Below are 19,874 nucleotides of genomic sequence, written 5' to 3' on the forward strand. Positions count from 1 at the left end.
GGACTTGGGGGTCACTGTTCAGAGGGGGGATGCAGAGGGAACCACAGTGAGAAGGGCCCAGAGCTGGAAATAAGGTAGGCACAATCCCAAATCCAGGTAATGGTCAGGACAGATGACAGGCAGACAGTGTCCAAGACTATAATGGAGGGGGCTAGGCAAAGAACTCGATACAGAGCAGTTTTAAAGTGTCTGATCAAGACAATGACAGTTGAACTATTTTAATGTCCATAAAGTAGGATCGTATCTGAATCTTGGTCCTTGATTGTGTTTCCCCATCAAGGAACATTTTTTTGTTTTTTTTAAAAGATATTCAAAATGATTTGTGCTATAGATAAAGTAGTTGCTGGTCATTTCTCCACTCTTGCTTAAGGGACATTGTGGTTCCACATTCAAAGTGGTACTCCTTGCACAATTCCATTTGTGGAATTTCAAAATTTTTTCACACTTTTTTAACATAGTGAAATCAGGCTAAACAAGATAATCTCTCATATGATGACCAATTTCACCACCCAGCATAGAAACAGAATTCTAGTGAATAATGCCAGTGTGGGGAAAGAAATCTTGAAGCCACATCAACTTTAGGTGTTTGGATAAAGTAAGAGAATCTACTTCCCATCAATATACTGGAGTTGCAAGGTATTAGATTGTCTCGGCTTCATTTGATGGACCTTTGTTTGATTGTATAGTCATATGCTGCTACAGTAGTTTAATATGTCAACTCCTAGGAAGGAACAAAAAATTCACCAGTGGAAGCAGCACAGCAGCAGTGTGAACTACATATTGTAGGCTTGCCTTGTTCTTGTTAAAATGTTTTCTGACCCTCAAATAGGTATTGTTTTTTCACTCAATAAATGATAGAGAAAACATGATTTTTTCCTCCCCATAAAATTATTGTCATTCTATTTTTAGAAGAACTATGGCTCTCATTGAAAGACATAGTTTTGACCCACCTTGTTGTATAGCCTGTTGCCACTGATATTTAGCATTTTTTGTACTACTTGTTACTAGGGCTCTGCGGAAGTTAAAGGGGTTAGTACACAATATGGAACCATCCCGAATGACAAAGGAGATACAAACAATTAAACAGGGGGAGGTGATGTGCACATAGGGCTTTATTTATAAAACAAGGAATCAGCCATTCCATCGCAGGAGGCTTCCAGGTCAATGTGTTTCAATTGCAGTAATTAGTTCCCACCAGGGAATGTTTGAGGGAATGTCCAATTCCCCTTTTTACGTTTATATAACACTAAACAATCTATTTAGAGCCCCTAGTGTTCTACTCCTGTCTTTAAAATGATAAAACTCTGTCTATTTTACTGTGATTATTTTTAAAAACATGTATTCTTAGTTTTTACAAACTGACAGTTTGTAAAACTTATGTATCAGTCAGACTGTCTATTATTTGTATTGCTTATAACTATTAATATTTCCACCATTTTTTTTGTTTTGATAATAAATGTTTACTTTTCATAATCCTCTACTCTATATTCAAGGTTTTAGCAATGTACTCAGGTGTTTTATTTATGTTATCATAAATCCTAACATAAATGCATAAATTAAATTTGCAGAATATTCTTATTATGTCCATAATAATTGCAAAGTAATGCTGTTGTTAAAAAATGTTGTTATGCATACCTCTTTTATAAGGTATTTAAATTGTAATTTTTTAGCTTCTTTATTTGCTTTGATATGCATTTATAACTTTTTCTTGTGTGTTCCTGTTTCCCTAGTCTTATACTTTGAATATTTTTAAATTAACTTTAAATATTCCTTTTATATTAAATTATACCACTAAATGCACAAAATGCACAAAACAGGGGACTTTTTAGGCACTTAAAAAACAAAAAATACCATACCTTTTATTTATACAGTTAAAAGAGATTTATTTAAAGTAAAGTATCTCACTTATAAAATGTAATAATGTATCCAGTTAAAAACATTATAGTTGCATTGTCGTACATAAGAATTTTGACACATTTCCCAGATATATCCACTTCTTCGGGAAATGAATGTAGAGACCTATCAATATAACACACTTGATTTAGCAAACAATAATATAAAAACCTATTTTTCCTATATTCAAAAAACTTTCAATTATGCACTTACTTCTTTGTTGAAGCACATCAAATACCACTCTATGTGGATACCTCCTCCAAAAACTATGTGCAGGTCAATCATATGGGAGGAGCAGCAACATAACAAAATGCAAGCCTAGGAGTATCAGAAATTATATTAGCAGGTGCACCTGCAAACATTTATGTTTAGTCAGGTCCAATCTTTGAATTATTCAAACTGCTTAAGTTTAAAATTCAGCCCAATAAAGCCAATCATTGCCTGCTTTTATCTATTTTCTAACTATGAGTAATGCTGTTATATTATGGAACATCAAATGGTATGTTATTTAATTAAATAAAAAAGAATATCAACATTACCACCCCAGATAAAGAGCATATATGTATAATTTACTGCTGACTGTTCACTTATAGTCTAAGTTTTGTATTGCTCACTTCATCCAAATATAGTCAAAGAAGATGTCCGAAACAGCATTGCCCCAAATATCAATATTAAAACTTAAAAAAAGTTTCTTGCTCACCTTCTACGTTAGTAGAGTTTAGTCCATCCCAATGTTCATAATTTCTTCAGATAATAGCTGCAGCAAACGGCCCTTGTTAGATTGAACACTTAGCCTACCGGGTCCTGTCTCTCCTAATGAAGCCGCACAGCTAGACACGGCATCACACTTGGATATAAAGTCCCGCCCTGTCCAGGAAATGACGTATGGGAGGGAACCACGCAGCCGAGTCCTCCCCGAATGTAGGGGAATGACTCAGTTTGCCACATCCTGCTGCCGTCCAAGGGCGGAGGCCAAATTGAGGGCTTGAGACGTCAGGGGACACAGAGAGCACAAAGTTGTCCTGGCAGGACGATCTTTTGGACGTCTGCCATCAGACTTTAGCCCACACAGCCCCTTCCCAACTGGAGGAGGTAGACCACGGGACTTTGTGCTCCCTGTGTCCCAGAGGTATGTGGCAAAATTAATACACATTTATAACCAACAACAATTATCAATTAAAATTAACAAAATTAATTGTATACATTTCATTAACAAAATAAACAATTTTGTATTGCAAAAGAGTATATATATATATATATATATATAATTATATAATATGACTAACTCAAAAGAAATACATTTTCCTAATTATAAAACAGGTTTGTAACTGAAAATTGTATTTAGTCCTGGAAACTCAGTGGCCTTAATATGGTAAATCCACTTGGTTTCCCTTTTTATTAACTCTTTGTCCAAATCGCCACCCCTTTCATTCAGATAAACTTGATCAAGGGCAATAAATCTCATATCATTGGCCTTATAGTTGTGGCACAAACCCATATGGAAACTAAGTGGTTTAATAATTTTACCACTTGTCACATTGTAAACATGTTCATATATTCTTTTCCTAAGTCTTTTTGTTTTACCAATGTTGAATCTGCCACAACTACAAAAGGGCAGCTAGACCCACCGTTTTTAAACACCCACCGACTCACAATTAATAGAGAGTCCGGGGGTGAACTTAACAGGCGCTGAAAAGGAGTCATTTTCTGTATGTGTCCACTTACATTTTACCAATGTAAAATTTTACCAATATTTCTTTAAAGGCACCATGGTTTTGCGAGTATTGTGTAATTATGTTGACTTTTTTTTCAGTCTTTGAATCTTTTCTTTTAAATAGCACTTGTGCATGAGTCTGTGATATAGCTCTCTGATATGCTCTTTAAAGCACTTTTTGGCTATATCGTATTTGGGATAGTCTTACACGTAAATCTTTTACTGCGATCTGAAAATCCTCCTCTTTTGAGCAGATTCTACTTAATCTTAAGTATTGGGAATAAGGGATACCATTTTTAAAATTACCGGATGTGCGCTTTTGGCTGATAAGATAGTGTTGGGGAAGGTGTATCAACAAGAACTCATCTGTAAACTAATCTGGTTCCTATCCCCCAAGGTACAAGTGGGGGCACATTGTGTCCCCATTGCCACTCCCTGTACCTGGAGGTATATTTGCCTATCAAATGTAAAAAAATTCCTGTATAGAATATACTTTGTTAAAGAAAGTATCAGTTGGTTTTGTGGCCAGGTGTTTTGACTTAAGTTCTCACAAATAATTTTTTATAACATTTAAGTCTTTTTCATGTGAAATGCTTGAATAGAGAGCCTCTATGTCAATGGCTACCAACATTGCTCTTTCTGGAATATTTAAGTCATCTAAAATCTTCAGTAGTTCTGGAATATCCTTTAGATACGAAGGGAGACCAAGAACAAAAGGATGTAAATATTGATTCACCATTTGGCTAGCATTAGATGATGTGCTGCCAATCCCAGAAACTATAGGACGTCCTGTGGGCTCAGAAGAATTCTTATGTATTTTTGGTAATGTATACAAAGTAGGTAGTACTAGAGATTTTACATTTAAAAATTCATACCTATTTTTTTCATCATATTTTTTGGGGGAGTTATCCTCATAGAGTGGTATTTGTTGTGCTTAAACAAAGAAGTGCATAAATAAAAGTTTTTTGAAAATTTAAGAGAAATAGGTTTTGATATTATTGTTTGGTAAATCAAGTGTGTTCATTATGGTAATAATAGGTCTCTACATTCATTTCCTGAAGAAGTCGATATATCCGCGAAACGTGTAGAAATTCTTATATATGTGAGATTATGCAACTACAATGTTTTTAATTAGTTTTTAATGCATATTACATTTTATAAGTGTGATACTTTTTTATATGAATCTCCTTTAACGTATAAAAAAAGTATACAAATAAAATAAAAGTTAAGGTTTTTTTGTTATGCAAGTGTCCAAAAAGTCCCGTTTTGAACTTTTGTGCATTTAGTGGTATTGTTAATTGGGATGTGGCACCTACAAAGTTGTTTGATGTCATTGGATTTTTCAGTGTGACCATAAACAAAAAACTGTTTGAAATTATATTAAAGTATGTTTTTTTATATATTTATCTGTTAATCAATTTACCTATTCTATAAACCGATCATCTCTGTCACCTCTTCACTATTGTTCATCTGTATGCTGTTTTACTCCTTTTTTCCCTCTGATGTAAGGAATCACCGAATGGTGTTGTCTCCGTCAAAATTTTCTCTCCTACTTATGGGTTGTAGTGTTTGTAGTGTTGTGTGTTGCTTCTCACCTATTTCCTTTTTGACTTTTCATCACAAGCAGATACAAATGCCCAAATTCACAAGAATCAAGCCCTAGCATCTTAGTTAAACTATGCCCTTTCTAAAGAACCTCAACTTTCTTTTGGACAATTTTGTGCAATTTTGCCCAAGAACCTAAATAGTCAGCCCAAAGTATAAGCCAGGGGAAATTTAGCTGATCTAATATATAAGTACAATGCATAGTTTTTACTTCTTATAGTACCCATTTCTTAAAGCCTAAACCTGCAAATTTGCTCTTATCCTCTTTTACCCCTCCATTGTTTTGCCTTTGCCACAGCTCTTTGTTCCATGTATTTGTGTAATATTTGTTTTTCCCATCCCTGAGTTCTTTATTTTTGCTGCCAATTTTTTTTTTAAACAGCAATGTCACTTCTGTATAAAGACTACAAATGTTACCATGTTAATTTTATCAGTCTGCTTCTTACTCCTCTTTCTAGGGAGCTAAATCAACTAAAGAGGCTGGTAGTGCAAATGAGACTAACATGGGATCGGATAAAAGTGTATCTTCTCGAACCTCTATTCCTGTACTAACTTCATTTGGTACAAGAAACTCCTCTATTTCATTCTAAATTATATACTTTGTATTCAACTCTACCCCTCTCATCTGAATTGTCCTTTCTGCTCTTTTGAAGTATGGACACTGAACTAGCCAGCTTCTTCTGGTTGAATGTCCCCTCACCTCTTTTCCCTCTGCATTTTGTCAGCCTGAAGACAAATGACATGGCAAAGGGCAGGAAAACCACAAAGGAGCACGAGAGTTGGGACAGACATCAGCTGGTGTATTCCATGGTACCTCCCCAGGCTTGACTGTTACCACACCTGCATATTTCCAAATGATGTATATATAAACCTCCAGATGTTAGGACTTTATAAGACAATATCTTGGGGTACCAAGCACTGGATGTTGCTTTGTTATATGTTTTTTTTTAATTTCCTAGCTTAACTTATTTGTTGTTTCTGTAGACATGTCAGAATGATATTTTTGTGTGTTGCATTGCAAGCAATAAGCAAAGACCCCTCTTTATCCCAAGGGAAACCAGTAGGAAATAAGATTGTATTTAAAAATGTTTTATTCTGCACCCTTAATTTCATGGTTATCAAATTATGTAACCTAAATAGATGGGGAAGGTCCTTACTGCGCTTGAATACATTTTACAATACACAGACAGTAAAGAAATGGTGGCTACGGTGTCATCAGGAACATGGTATCAAATGATCACTCACTAAAATTCACTGAGTGTGAAATGCCAAGATCGATGACACCAACACTGTTATTTTTGTCTAGCAATACCAGTTCTCTGGCCAGAATTAAAAAACTGTGGACTTTTAAGGCACAAGGTTTTATTGGTCAGTAAGGAGTTAGGCTGCTGGAACTGAAGAGTCAAGAGTTGCCCGTGGGAGAATTCTATGAGGCTTCTTAGGGCTGTATTTGTAGGACTTTCCCGTGTAACATAGAATAATATAAGCACAGAAAATGAAAACACTATTGTCTGTGAAATGTGTGTTGATAAATTATGTGATCACAAAACTGTGTTCTGTCAAAATGGGATAGACCTGGAAAGCACATCTTTTTACTTTATTGACTTCACACACCAGTCATCTTGTTCTTTTGTAAATGGACCAGTTTTGTATAAACAAATTAAGTCTTAAAATAATCAAAGAATATTCTATTATATCAGACATCCCAATAACAATATTGCAAGCTCTTCCTATTTATGAAAGTATTTTACATTTTTAGTGATTTATGAACAAAATGGTGTCTATATATATTATAAATATATATGTTTAAAAAAATTATTTAATTCTTTAGGTCTCTAGATACAGTGCGGTCCAATGGGAGTGCATGGCACTAAACAGGGTATCTATAATAGCATTTCCACTATGAAATATTATTATTACAGGTTGCACCCTGTATGAGTGAAAAAAGCTGAACAGCCTTCTTCTGTTTATTACCTGAGAACAACACTAAGGGTGAATGCATCTTCAATTATATATATTTATATATATATATATATATATATATATATATATATATGAATAATAATATGTACATTTCAGATGCTATTTTAGAAACATATTTATTACCTATTTTGTTGTCTAATATAGTGATTGCTGTATGTTAAGCATATTGTTATTTTACATTGGTCAGATCAATTGTGAAAGTTGCTAATAAGTCAGTAAAATCAGTACAGAAGCTTGAAATTAGATATTTGTTGAAGGACCACTGTGTAAACTACCCTTTAAAACCTAGAGGGCTTTTGTGTTAAAAATTGTATTTTTTTATTTTACTTTGACCTTTTAGGTTACTAAAACATACAGCCTTTTTAGGGAGAGGTACATTAAACTGGTTCTGGATACAGGTGATGGGTAACTATCTGGCCCTAGTTAAGGCAACCGTGCCTTTGTGGTCTCTAAAAGACCTTGGCCTGACCCTATCAGATGGTAGACTACTGTGTCCCTAAACCTCCTTTTTTTTTACCCTGTTTGACCTGATCACTGGCAGTAATGCATTATACACCTAGTGCAGGGTAGCAATAAATCTGAGAACTGAACACTCAATCAACATTTATAAAATTTTATCCCAAATGTAGTTATGTGTTTTTAAAAACTCAGTTAATCAGAATGGTAAGTGCTCACTTCAATAGATCAGTGAGCGGCGTGAGGAATTTGTTGTCTCTTTAGCAGTTGGTTAAAAAAAAAAAAAAACAACCAGTCTATTAATTTTTAATAAAGCTTACTCTGCTCTATTATATTTTATTGACGTTATATTGATATACAAAACTACTGATGGTACATATATTATTCAGGTCTGTTAAAGGCACAGTACGTAACAAACATTTAGTAGTAGCCAACCAAGCCCAAGAAAGTTTGTATGCTACTTTTTTTGTGAGGGGCTGTGGCCAGTTCCTAGTTTCGTCCACCTTGTGAATCTGAGGCTTAATGAGGCCATGGCAATGCACATTTTCTCACTCTAGCACACATTTTTTAGGGTTTGCAATTTGTAATTTTTTATTACCATGGTACAACTAGAAATATCAGAGAAAACACTATTTCTTTACAGAATTAATTTGGCCTCAGCAAACTGAGCAGAGTCCAAGAAGGGCATCTCAATCTCCCCACAGCTTAATCAAGTCTACATGATAGATCTGTTTTTTTTCTCATTTATCAGGCTGGTATGCCTAATAGGTTACATCCCTATTTTTTTCCATAATTTCAGATGGACACTGCCATTTTGCAAGACATGTGCTTTCCATGTCAGGACAAGGACCTTGTTCCTGGGATTTTTTGTTATCATACATACCAAATGCATTTTAGATGCAAGCCTGAGCTTCATGCTTGTTGTAAATGTTCCTGAACATTCAGCATGACAGCAGCAGTCTGGGGTGGACTCTTGTTCTCAGGTTTCCTTAGCAATATCCAGGAGACCACAAGGGTGTCTTTCCATACATAAACTTGAAGCAAGAGAAACTCATGGAAGACTGAGGCACCTCTCTAATGGCAAATATTAGGTAAGGCACAAGGCAATCCGATTCTCTTCCATCTTTAGCTACCTTTCTCTTTAACATTCCCCAGAACTTAAGAGTTAAAGCCTTCTAATAGACTATTTGTTTGGAGATACTTAACAGAAAACTATTTGCAAAGATCATTCATGGCCTTTGACATAACCAGCCTCCTGTGGTTTGTGAAAAGGTGTCTCTCTGAGGATACCAATACATAAAAATACCTGGACCAATTCTGGTAACTGTGTTTTTTAAGGAACCAACCTCTGGGAAATGGTTGGCTTTATTTAGTTGAAAAGAATACATTGATGACCCTTTGCTAACTTCACTAGTGGTCCAAGCAGATCCACTGCCATCTTTTCAAATGGCACTTTAGTGATAGGCAATGTAACTAGGGGTCCCCTTAACCTAGGAGAGGATATTTGTGAACTAGGTCCAAGATGACGCCAGGTACCAGGTCTTCTCATGTCACATCATCCTAGACCTTGTCAACCCTGTAAAATGAATTCTGGTTTACAGCCAAGTATATTCCACTTATGGTAACCATAACATTTTCCCATGCCCCAGTTAACAAAGGATCTCTTAACTGGGCCGACCTAAAGCCCGCCCCAATACACCCCTGCCTATGTGTCAATCAAAGAGGAAGAAACTTCCCCCAGAGTGACATCATTATACCAGAACCGGCCCACTCCCCCACTGCAGGTCCGATCCTGCGATGTGAAAGTGGGCGAGTTGTGTTCAGAGAAACAACCCGCTATCTCCCTGAGCCTGCAATCCATATGGAAGACATGGTCCACGGCTCTGGTCGGTGCGCCCAGCCCTTGCCACCAAAGAATTCTTTGTAAAAAAAAAAATGGGCACGCGTGTCTGCTCCAGAAAATAGTGAGGGCAAGGCGTTCTCACCCATGCCGGCCCCACTACATCCCTGATTACTAGACATCCTGAATCTAGTAAATTGTGCTACTTCCTAGCCTAACAATGGCTATCAATGACAGTACACATCTAATGGGCAAGAAATATCTGGAAGGCAGCTCTTTTCCCTTTCCCCTGTAAGGAGCAAACTAACTCTCACTGCTACTCAGTTTTACTGCCTAAATACATTGCCAATTGTCCACCTTGCCCTGAAACCTAATACAAAACCAGGATATGGACCAAATGGCCAAGGAATTTTCACATCTCCTCTTTGGACGGCTCCAGAAGCCCGAACTTTTCTGACCCTATACCACTTCAGGCTTTTATGTATCAGGATACATTACCTATTTATCTGGTCTCTAGCAAGTTTAAAAATGTACCTAAACCTAATCCTAGATGTAAAACAATGCACAACAATTTTCACCATATCAATAATTATTTAACGGATATGAAGCCAAAATGGAGACACTATGTGTGAAAACATGCATACTAGGATTAAATTGCTTGTAGGACCACTTTTAGTAGCAATAACCTAAAGTAATAGTTTTTTTTGTATGACTTTCAGTCTTACACATAATTGTGAGGGATTTTTGGCCCACTGTTCACAGCTCAGGACCCATAATTGCATTTTGACCATGTTAAGGTTTGGACTTAAAAAGGGTCTGATTCTTATTATGTTTAGCCATTCTATTGTAGATTTTTTGGTGGGCTTGCAATCATTGTTCTATTGCATGAGACATTTTTGGCCTAGAATTTGACTCTAGAATACTTTGGTATACAGAGGAGTTAATTGATGACTGCAAGTTCTCGAGGTCCTTTGGCTGCACAACAAGCCCAAATCATGATGACGTGGTATAAGGTGTTTGTGCTAAATTGCTGTGTTTCGTTTTGGCAATCTATGTATTTTGGTCAAACATTTTGGTCTTTTCTGTCCAAAGAACATTGTTGCAGATGTTTTCTGGTTTGTTCAGATGCAACTTTACAAACCTAAACCGTGTTTCCATGTTCTTTTGAGAGAAAAGAGGCTTTTTCCTGTCAACCCTTGCAAACAAGCTTTACTTGTTTAGTCTTTTTCTAGTTGTACTTTAATGACCTTTACCATTTGCCCTGTATTTTTACCTAAAAAATATAAAAACTACTCATTTCTAACATTCAAAAGAGCAAAACATAAATGCCAATAAAATTAATGTGAATAAATACCATTCATGGTGTGTTATTTTTAAAACTGTTTTAAATGAAAAAAATCACATGGGCTCAGACTCTTTATTGTTGTTTACCCTGATTTTACAGGTGTAACTATTTTTTGCTTTTCAGTTGATTATGATGAGTCATTTGCTCTTAAATGATAATTTGTACATTATTGTTGGCCACCACTAGATAGTCCTCTGTAAAGTGTGCAACATACTCTGATATTGTCACAGACAACAAGAGTTTGTTAAAAACTTTAAATGAGGCCATAGAACCATCTAGTAGTATAAATCAATAGGTTTCCTCTTCTGTAATAGAAAATCAAAAATCTTGGTAACATGCTATCTCACACCTGTAGCTTTGTAGCTTTTTTTCTGTTTGTTTTTTTTTTCAGTTTCTCTGAGCATTGCAGGATCTAACAATGGGGTGAATTAGCTGGGATGTCCAGAGGGAGGATTGGCAACTGCTTTAGGCTGGGTACACACGTCCAATAGTTCTCACCCAATAAACAGCTCAGGGCGAATATCGGACGAGAATCTGGCGTGTGAATAGCGCTCGTCGTTTATCCTCTGAACGACCGTCTTGGCGGATCCACGGACTATGGACAACGAACGATCCTAATGCAAGGGAAGGGGGAGAGCACGCAGCAGGGTTCCGCTCCGTCGTTCTCCCTCTACCCTCTCCATAGAGCAGAATGGTGCTGTATGCACAGCACTCGTTCATGCATAGTGCAGTCCTTAGTCGTTGGAAAGGATCATGAAAGATCCTTTCCAATGAAAATAATTGCACGTGTGTATGTAGCTTTAGAGGTTTATTGAATAATTGTTCATAAAATGATGAACTTCAAATTGTCTGAAAATGACGTTGGAATCCCTTCCAGATTGATGGGCAACAAACAACTCCTACTATCAAATATGTGCTGATGTTTTTCTCCTTGACATTGTGTTAACACACACTTTGATCTTCCTGACCAGCAAACTGCCAAAATTTCTACTTTCACAATGGCACTCCCACTGCAATGAATTAGTGGCACCTGACTGCTACTTACCTTTATAAATCTTATGGCAGTAGTAAGGGTGTAGGTAATTTTTCACAAACCGATTATTGCTTTAGTATTTCACATACTGACACCACATTATACCTTAATCTGTTTTAAAAAAATGATATGTATATTTGTTAAAATTAGGTAAATGCAACCTAAGGTGAAGACCTGCTAAGGACCAGATGATTCTTTTTGTTATGTCCTGATACACAAAATAGGATGTCACCAAAACCACTCTGATCTATCAAGCAATTGCCTCAACAAGACTTCCGAAGATGTCTGTCTTGTATCTTGCACCAATACATTACTACCAGATTCTATAAGTTGTACTGCCTCTATATCCCTGTTTTCTTCCGACAGTACATCCTGCTGCTGTCTCGTCCCCAGGTGAAAAGTACACTTATCTGCATGATTTAAAAGACAGCCATGCCACCTTTCTCAATTTCTCCATGGTCCAGTTGTGAAGCTCACATTACAATTTTTTGTTTGCCAGAATTGTTCACATTCTTATGCTTTTACATTTTTCTGTTTTAAAGTAGAAAACAAATGTGAATCTCACTGCGCATGCGTGCCTCAGTGTAGGAATAAAAACCCTTTTCTGGAACAGCCAGGATACGTGATGTAGGTATCCTGAGAAGCTCTGCGCTCCCATTCAGTCTTGATTGCCGTGGCGATCCAGACAGAAAAGGGAGGTGCTTCACTTTAAAAACAAAAAAAGAATAATATTTTTACTTTAATTAAAAGGGTTGTTTACCCTTTTATGTAAAGGAAAAGGTTTAGTTTAGGTCCACTTTGATTACTTCATGTTTGTGGCTTTAATGTTCTGCTCATCAGATTTCACAGTTATGGCCAGATTGGCAGGCAAAAGCCACTGGTAATTTTTATGTTCACCTTTACTGGTGGTAAAATGCTGGATGCAGTATTTGCAAAACTAAATGTAAGTATCCCTGCAAGATTTATGGATAATCGAAAACATGTTTGACTAAATATCTTCTACCACCCAAACAAAATCTGTGTATAAACATAAACAAAAATCTTTTAGCCAATTATTTAAACCATAGCTATTTCAGGCCATCATTCAAAGTTGCTTTAAACAGACCAATTATGAAAAGAGCCATGGAGTGTAATGATTGGATCCATACTAGTTATTACCGAAACAAATTGTCATGTTTAGTTTTTTGAATCAAATGCTTTTGGGTAGAATTTATGTTTAAAGTGTTTGTGTGGCTTTTACTGTATTTATTTTAAACAGTTAAAATTTGAGAACACGCTTTATCCACTTTTTCTTTTGATGGACCGAGAAGAACTGGGAAGATCCAAAAAGCTTGTCCTGAAAATGTAACTGCTAGTGCAAATACAATAAATTATATTCGACAGTACTTAACTTAGGGAAGGACTAGCAACTTGTGTCAGGAAAGCACAACCAGGTGGACTTTTTATAGTAGGTACAGTATTTCTTAGGCTAAGAATGTGCAACACTTAAAGTGTATCACATTGCTTCAGTGATTGGTAGTAATGATGAAAATTAAGTGTTCTCATGTTGATATGTTTCACAGTGTATACACATGTGGGGTATTGTAAGTGATAGGCTGTCAACAAAAATGCTTTATGAACATGACAACTGCTCTGTGAAAATAATATGTACTTACCTAAATAAATTACAATTACATCATCAAAATTTATTTTTAGCTTTATTTAACAAATGAGTAAAACACATTTCAAAGTTTTGTATTCATCTAGTTTTAGGCAATGGAAATGGTAGTTGACTCATTTAAACCAATAACCTGCATGTAAGAATCTCACATGACCAGGAAATCATACAACAGAAATTAAAATTAAACCATGGAAATTTTTGAGCCAGAATAAATTTATCTAACTCATTCATCTCTGGCTACCTTTGCTGCTACTATTGTTCGTCCATATTACATTACAGAAAGGGACATTGATTCTGGTAGACTTCCTATAGCTGGAGATGTGATTGCAGGTCTAAACAGGGAGTAGTTAAGTACAGAATACCTGGCAGCTGTTACTGACCTGCTCTGATTGAGGTCTATATGTTAAAAAAATGTTTTAAATATTTGAATATTTTTGTTCTGGCCTAGGGTGTTAATAATTCTCCGTCCCTAGTCCTTGTTTGGCAGGTTTTGAAGCCAAAATTAAAAAATGAAACAAAATGTTTCTGTGAATGGAAACCTATCCCACCACCAGTTTAAACAGAAAGGGCAAGATTCCTTCACACCCAAATTAAGAAAACTCAGCTTAAGTATAAACTAGTCGGTGAAAGATTGTAACTTCCTCCAAATTCAAAATAATATGCAAAATTATCTATCAGCTCTGATATGTAAAAAAAAAAGGTATAATAAGTAACAACTGTATCAATGGTATACACTCACTAAAATTAGATAAATTAGAGGGAAGTTACAGCTACTTAAAAGGCTGGTATTTAGTTTACAGTTTAAAGTAATCCATAAATATTGGACTGATTTATTAAAGTTCTCCTAGGCTGGAGAGGATACACTTTCATTGGGGAGGAATACACGTTCAAGCTGGGTGATCCAGCAAACCTGGAATGGATTTCTTCAAAGTAATTTGCTAGCAAATGTTTTGAATCCCAGACAAGATCCAGTCCAAGTTTGCTGGATCAGCCAGCTTCACTGATGAAAGTGTATCCTCTCCAGCCTTGTGAAGCTTTAATAAATCAGGCCCAGCGCGAGGAAAGTTTTTTCAACAGGATTGCTTTATCAGTAATGGTTTAAATTCAGACCAAATACTATAAAAACTATAAAGTATAGATCTGAGTTGAGTTTCTCCAACTAATTGTTAGACTCAGCTTAAATCTGTACTATCAGCATATGGTTTCTTACTTGTTGAGAAACTGCCAGTGCTGGTATTCAAACGTTCCAGAAGAAAGATGTTTGAGTCTTGAAAGCAAGTGATTTTTTGGGGTTAGGTGCCTCACTCAGTGGCGGATCCATGTTAGAATGGTAAGCTGGAGCAAGCTAACATGTGGGGTGACATCACCTGGACAACTTAGTTCTCCACAGCACCCACTTCTTTCAGAAGAAAGACATCTACCTTTGTCAAGGATGAATGCACATTCACTGAACTAGATACCATATAAAACTTCTGTAATCTTGCTCATACAATTAACAACTACCTATAATCCAGTACATGCATTATGTCTGTAAACATTTGAGAAATGATCAGTATCATATTACTTTCTATGACATGCAGTATAACATTTCTGTGTGCTTTTTGTCATAAAAGCAGTGTGATTAAGCAGAATTTTGAGAAAACATGGGCACCTGGTTTTGCATGTTGAGTTTAGCAATATTGTCTTTATGTTGTCAACAGTGGTAAAAATAAATTGAAAAGGAACTTTGTTTTTTTGTTTTGTTTTTTTTTACAAATGGTTTGAGCATGGTTAATATTTGTAAACTCCTCACTCTTCACTGTTCAATACCTCTTGAATCGTTTCCTTTTGCAAGTGATTCTAGGTAATGTATTTTGTACATTCAATGCTACACTTGTAGAATAAAGCTCAATGTATAAATATATGGATGCCATAAATATTTAGTGAAACATAAAATGTCTGTGGGTTTTTTTTCCCATTTTGTAGAACACAGGCTCCTTATTATTTTTTTTATTTTTTATCTTCATAGTGTATATTTTTCTGTACTCAGGTGTCCTTGAACTAGAAAATTTTTGGCCATCAGGCTGTATTTACATATATAAAAGTTAGTGTTTACATATATAAAGTAAATCTATTGCAAACCTAGAGAATTTAGAACAAATCTAGACTTTTACTGGACAAAACTAGATTTACATACAACTTTAGCTGCCTACATATGTTCATCTGAATGAGATCATTTTAGTCATATTCCAAATTTGAATTGTGCAGGTTTGTTCCTTCTAACACTTTTTATGAATCTTTTCATAATCATGTTCAAAATATGTTACACAGATCCACCTGTATTGCAATGCAATCATATATTTTGTGACATCTTTTAAATCATTTAAAAAGCAAATTAGCTCCCAATTTAAGAAACAGGGAATTTGACATTCTTACCAACGTTCCCTCGTAGGAATCAGTTACAGCCATTGAATCCCGTGGACCTGTAAGATTCTCATGAGGGAATGACAGAGTCTTTCTCTTTTATGAATAAAGCCTCTAGATTGCACTGTTTAAATTTTATCAGGGCTGCATCAAGTTTTTCAAGATGTCAGGCCTGTTCTTTAAGCATAATATACATTAAATATATGAGCAAATAAAGTAGATATATCAAGTTGATTTGATATCTGACAAGATCTTGATATTTTGTATACACAAAGAAAGGCTTTTGGACAAACAAATAACCATTTTCTTTACATTTAGTATTGAAATAGTACAATTATGTACTCGATTCTTTATATTTTGCTTTCAATAGGAACACAAGTATCAAAATTGTTCACAAAGATAATTGTTTTATGATTGTAAAGTCTGCCTGTTTTATCTTTTCAGGCTAACAAAGAAATGTAAAACTTTAATAAAACACAGGTAGATTGCTGCCCCCAATTTTTTCCTTGCCTCTGTACTGCATGTTCTCGCAATATATGCTTAGAACTAACATTATTTAATATTGGTGACCTAGAATAAACCTTAGCAATAATAATAATAATAATGGGTGCAATTAATACAACCAGAGTACAAAATAATATTTACAGAAAGGGTATAAGTGTAAATGTATAGGTGTAAACAATGGTGTAAATCTAGAACTTACTGATGAGCCCTATTTTGGCCACAGTCACTAATTATTATGGCAATGTTAAACAAGAGATAATGACCCTTCTTTAGTAGTTTAGAGAAATGATTTCCATTTTTTTACTACCCTAATGGTTGCGAAAAATAAAAAGGAAAAAAGTTAATCTAAAAAAATAACAAAAGGGAAATAGTTACTTTATTTAAACAAATCAAGAGAACAGCTTACAGTTATTAAAAAAAAGCAAAAACAGGCCATTCAGTAAATTATCAAACACAAGATCGTAGAATGACAGAAATCACCAAGTTTTATAATAATTAGCATCCCTAGCATAAGTTGTCATACTTTTTCTATTAGTTTCTATGAGTTTGAGGTAAGTAGTAAGGCAAGTGACACATTTTTTTTTCTAAGCCACTTCAACAGACATGTTAGTATCCTATCCTATGTAAACTAAATACAACAGAATGAAAATATATTAGAAAATTATTGTTTAAACAAATACTAAAAAAACAAGACTAGGTAAATAAAGTAATATTTTTATAAGGACTTGAATCCCTAATAATATTATTATTATTATTATACAGGATTTATATAGTGCCAACATATTATGCAGCACTATACATTACTACAGCTACAGCATGCGTTTTATACAATGACACTTGCCCATAGGTTATCAAAAAAGTGTTTAACAGCACAAACCGTTTAAGAGGAAAAAAAGAGATGGAGGAGACAAGATAGCAAAACATTTGTAAAAGAAAGGAGGAGTTCAATTTGTGGAAACCAGCAATTTATTAATCAACACAACATAGTCAGGTAAAGGAGCAAAAGGACACAAACATAAGATTCCTGTATGGTGTCCACTCTAGTCATATGTAAACAACTACACAAGTAATTAGTTTGGCAGCATCTGAAGTCAGTCATCCAATTATGTCTGAGAGAATTCAGTGTGCGTCTAACAGGACCTCTGAAAAGAGGCTTTGTGCAGAGCTACTGATCGCACTGAAGAGGGAAGCATGGTATTCATTCAACACGGGGATAGTCACATGACGTCTGAGAACATATAAGCGATAAAATTCTCCATGGCTCCCAGAACTCAGCTAATATAAGGCTAAATCCACATACATTTAATTATAGTGCCCCTTTCAGATTTTTTATTTTAAAAAAAATGTTATAATAAAAAAGTGGCATTGGGAAATGAATGCAGCTGTAACAAATTTTAGAAACATACAAAACATTATATTAGTAAATCTCAATAAACAAGATAATAAACATACAATGTTGACAAAAGTTCAGTAACCTATTACAATGTAAAAGATAATCCCTCCGATATCAAAGCATTCATGTTTTATTCACATTATAATTAAAGTACATTTAATCAAAATTTAAATCCCTTCATGGTAAAGGTAACGATACATCACCAAGGTGAGTTTTATCCTTTTTATATAATTGAAAATGATTATAGGTAAAATATTTTTTTTTCAGAAATGGTTGATACTGGTCTGATCATTAAGGCCAGGGTACTGATTCCCTCTAAGGTAAAAGATCCAGCCAGTAATAAAAATTCTTTCTTCCTGGATTCAGATGGGTGCAAAACCATGATATAAATATATCAAATAACAGAAATAATGAGTAAAGTGCCAGTAGGACCCCTTAGAAAACTTAAGATCCATATTTACGCATGCATCTGAAAACGTGTGTTGAACATGCCACAAAACACTAACACACTAATAGCCTCTAAATACTTTTTTTCTGTCAGTTTCTTTTTAAATAGCTTTTTTACCCGTTCTTTCTGACCAATTAGGGGGGTGGTCAAAGTTTCACAGGTTCTGGGTAAACTCAGTTTGTCACCTGGATCCCTTCAACCGTGCTGTCTCCCTGGTGCCAGGGTTCGGCATTAGTAGACCGAGTGGACAAATTACTGGAAGAGGCTGGGCCAGCTGTCTTGGTCCATGCTGGAACCAATGACAAGATAGATGGAAGATGGAGGATCCTTAAAATTCAGTTTAAAGAATTAGGTTTCAAGTTGAAGGAAAGGACCTCCCAGGTTATATTCTCTTGAATTGATAAATATATGGAGCTTCCCATGTTACAAACAAACATTGGATTGTGCAGTATTAATTGTGCTGAAAAACAAAAGGATTTGGCAAACAATGCTGGTAAATAGAGCAATGGTGTAAAGAACCTGTTCACCATTGCTTGAAGTCTGGCAAACAAGATAGGGGAGTTGGAAGCCTTGATGAATAAGTAGCATTATGACTTAGTTGGTATTGCTGAATCCTGGCTTTGTTCTTCACATGACTGGGCAGTAATAAACCTGATTATACTCTCTTTCAAAAAGACAATGAAAAGGTTGTGATGTCTGTCTGAATTTGACAGGTACCCTGAATGTGAATGTAAAAGATGAAATTGTTGATGGAGCAAGTGATGAGGTTGAGACATTATGGGTGGAGTTGAATATTGGAATGCATAATACACAATTAACTATTGGAGTCTGCTATAGGCCCCCCAGTGCTATTGAAGATATAGAGAATCAACTACTAGCACAGATAGAAAGGGCTACAAAAGCTGGCATGGTTTACTACCCTGACATTGACTGGAAAAATGGCACTACAAATACCGCAAAAGGGCGGAAATTTATGAATTTATTACAAGATAAATTTATGGTACAGTTTATAGAAGCCCCAACTAGAAATGATACTCTGCTGGACCTAGTTTTTTCTAACAATGCACAGCTTATAACAAATGTGTATATAAAAGAGAATCTGAGTAGCAGTGACCATAATATGATTTAATTTAATGTAAGATATAAACAGGAAAGATAAAAACATTACATTTTAGGAGAGCAATTAATAAGGGCGGCTCTCTGTGAATTGGTTTGGGAGAGAATAATGTCCTCAAAGAACACAGAACAGAAATGAGAATGTTTTAAGTCTGTTCTACACAAACTCACTTAAAAATATATTCCAATGGGTAATAAGTTTAGGAGGCTAAAATCTAACACTATGTGGCTCACAGCTAAAAATAAAAAAGATTAAGAAAAGGGCATTCTAAAATATAAAAATGAAGGATCACCTTCATCATTTGAAAACTATAAAGAATATAAAAAAGGATGTAAAAAGCAGAAATGTTTGTCTGTTTTTTTACTTTAAATCTTTAATACCCAGTTAAATTATGTCCTTCAGGAAAAGCATCCAGCTTTTTCCTAAATTAATATTTAGAACTTGGTAAAACTACTCCTGAGGGAGCTGACTCCACATTTT

The 19,874-nt window shown here is 35.2% G+C and overlaps 1 protein-coding gene and 1 long non-coding RNA gene across 2 annotated transcripts in view; one reads left to right on the forward strand and one right to left on the reverse strand.

Moving 5' to 3' along the window:
• The window catches only part of SRCIN1 (SRC kinase signaling inhibitor 1), a 262,183-nt gene extending 248,630 nt beyond the window's left edge, over positions 1–13,553 (forward strand). Inside the window, exon 20 of the mRNA XM_072413697.1 lies at positions 5,671–13,553. Coding sequence (XP_072269798.1) covers positions 5,671–5,802 — 132 coding nt within the window. The 3' untranslated portion in view covers positions 5,803–13,553. The remainder of the gene's footprint in view (positions 1–5,670) is intronic.
• Positions 1,082–2,772, reverse strand: LOC140333324 (uncharacterized). Its single transcript, XR_011921317.1, has 3 exons — positions 2,594–2,772; positions 2,107–2,211; positions 1,082–2,019 (listed from the first exon to the last, which is right to left on the reverse strand). It is a non-coding gene; the product is annotated as an uncharacterized lncRNA (long non-coding RNA).
• Positions 13,554–19,874: the final 6,321 nt, after the last annotated feature.

The sequence above is a fragment of the Pyxicephalus adspersus genome, chromosome 6 (assembly GCF_032062135.1).
Source record: "Pyxicephalus adspersus chromosome 6, UCB_Pads_2.0, whole genome shotgun sequence".
Lineage (NCBI taxonomy): Eukaryota > Metazoa > Chordata > Amphibia > Anura > Pyxicephalidae > Pyxicephalus > Pyxicephalus adspersus.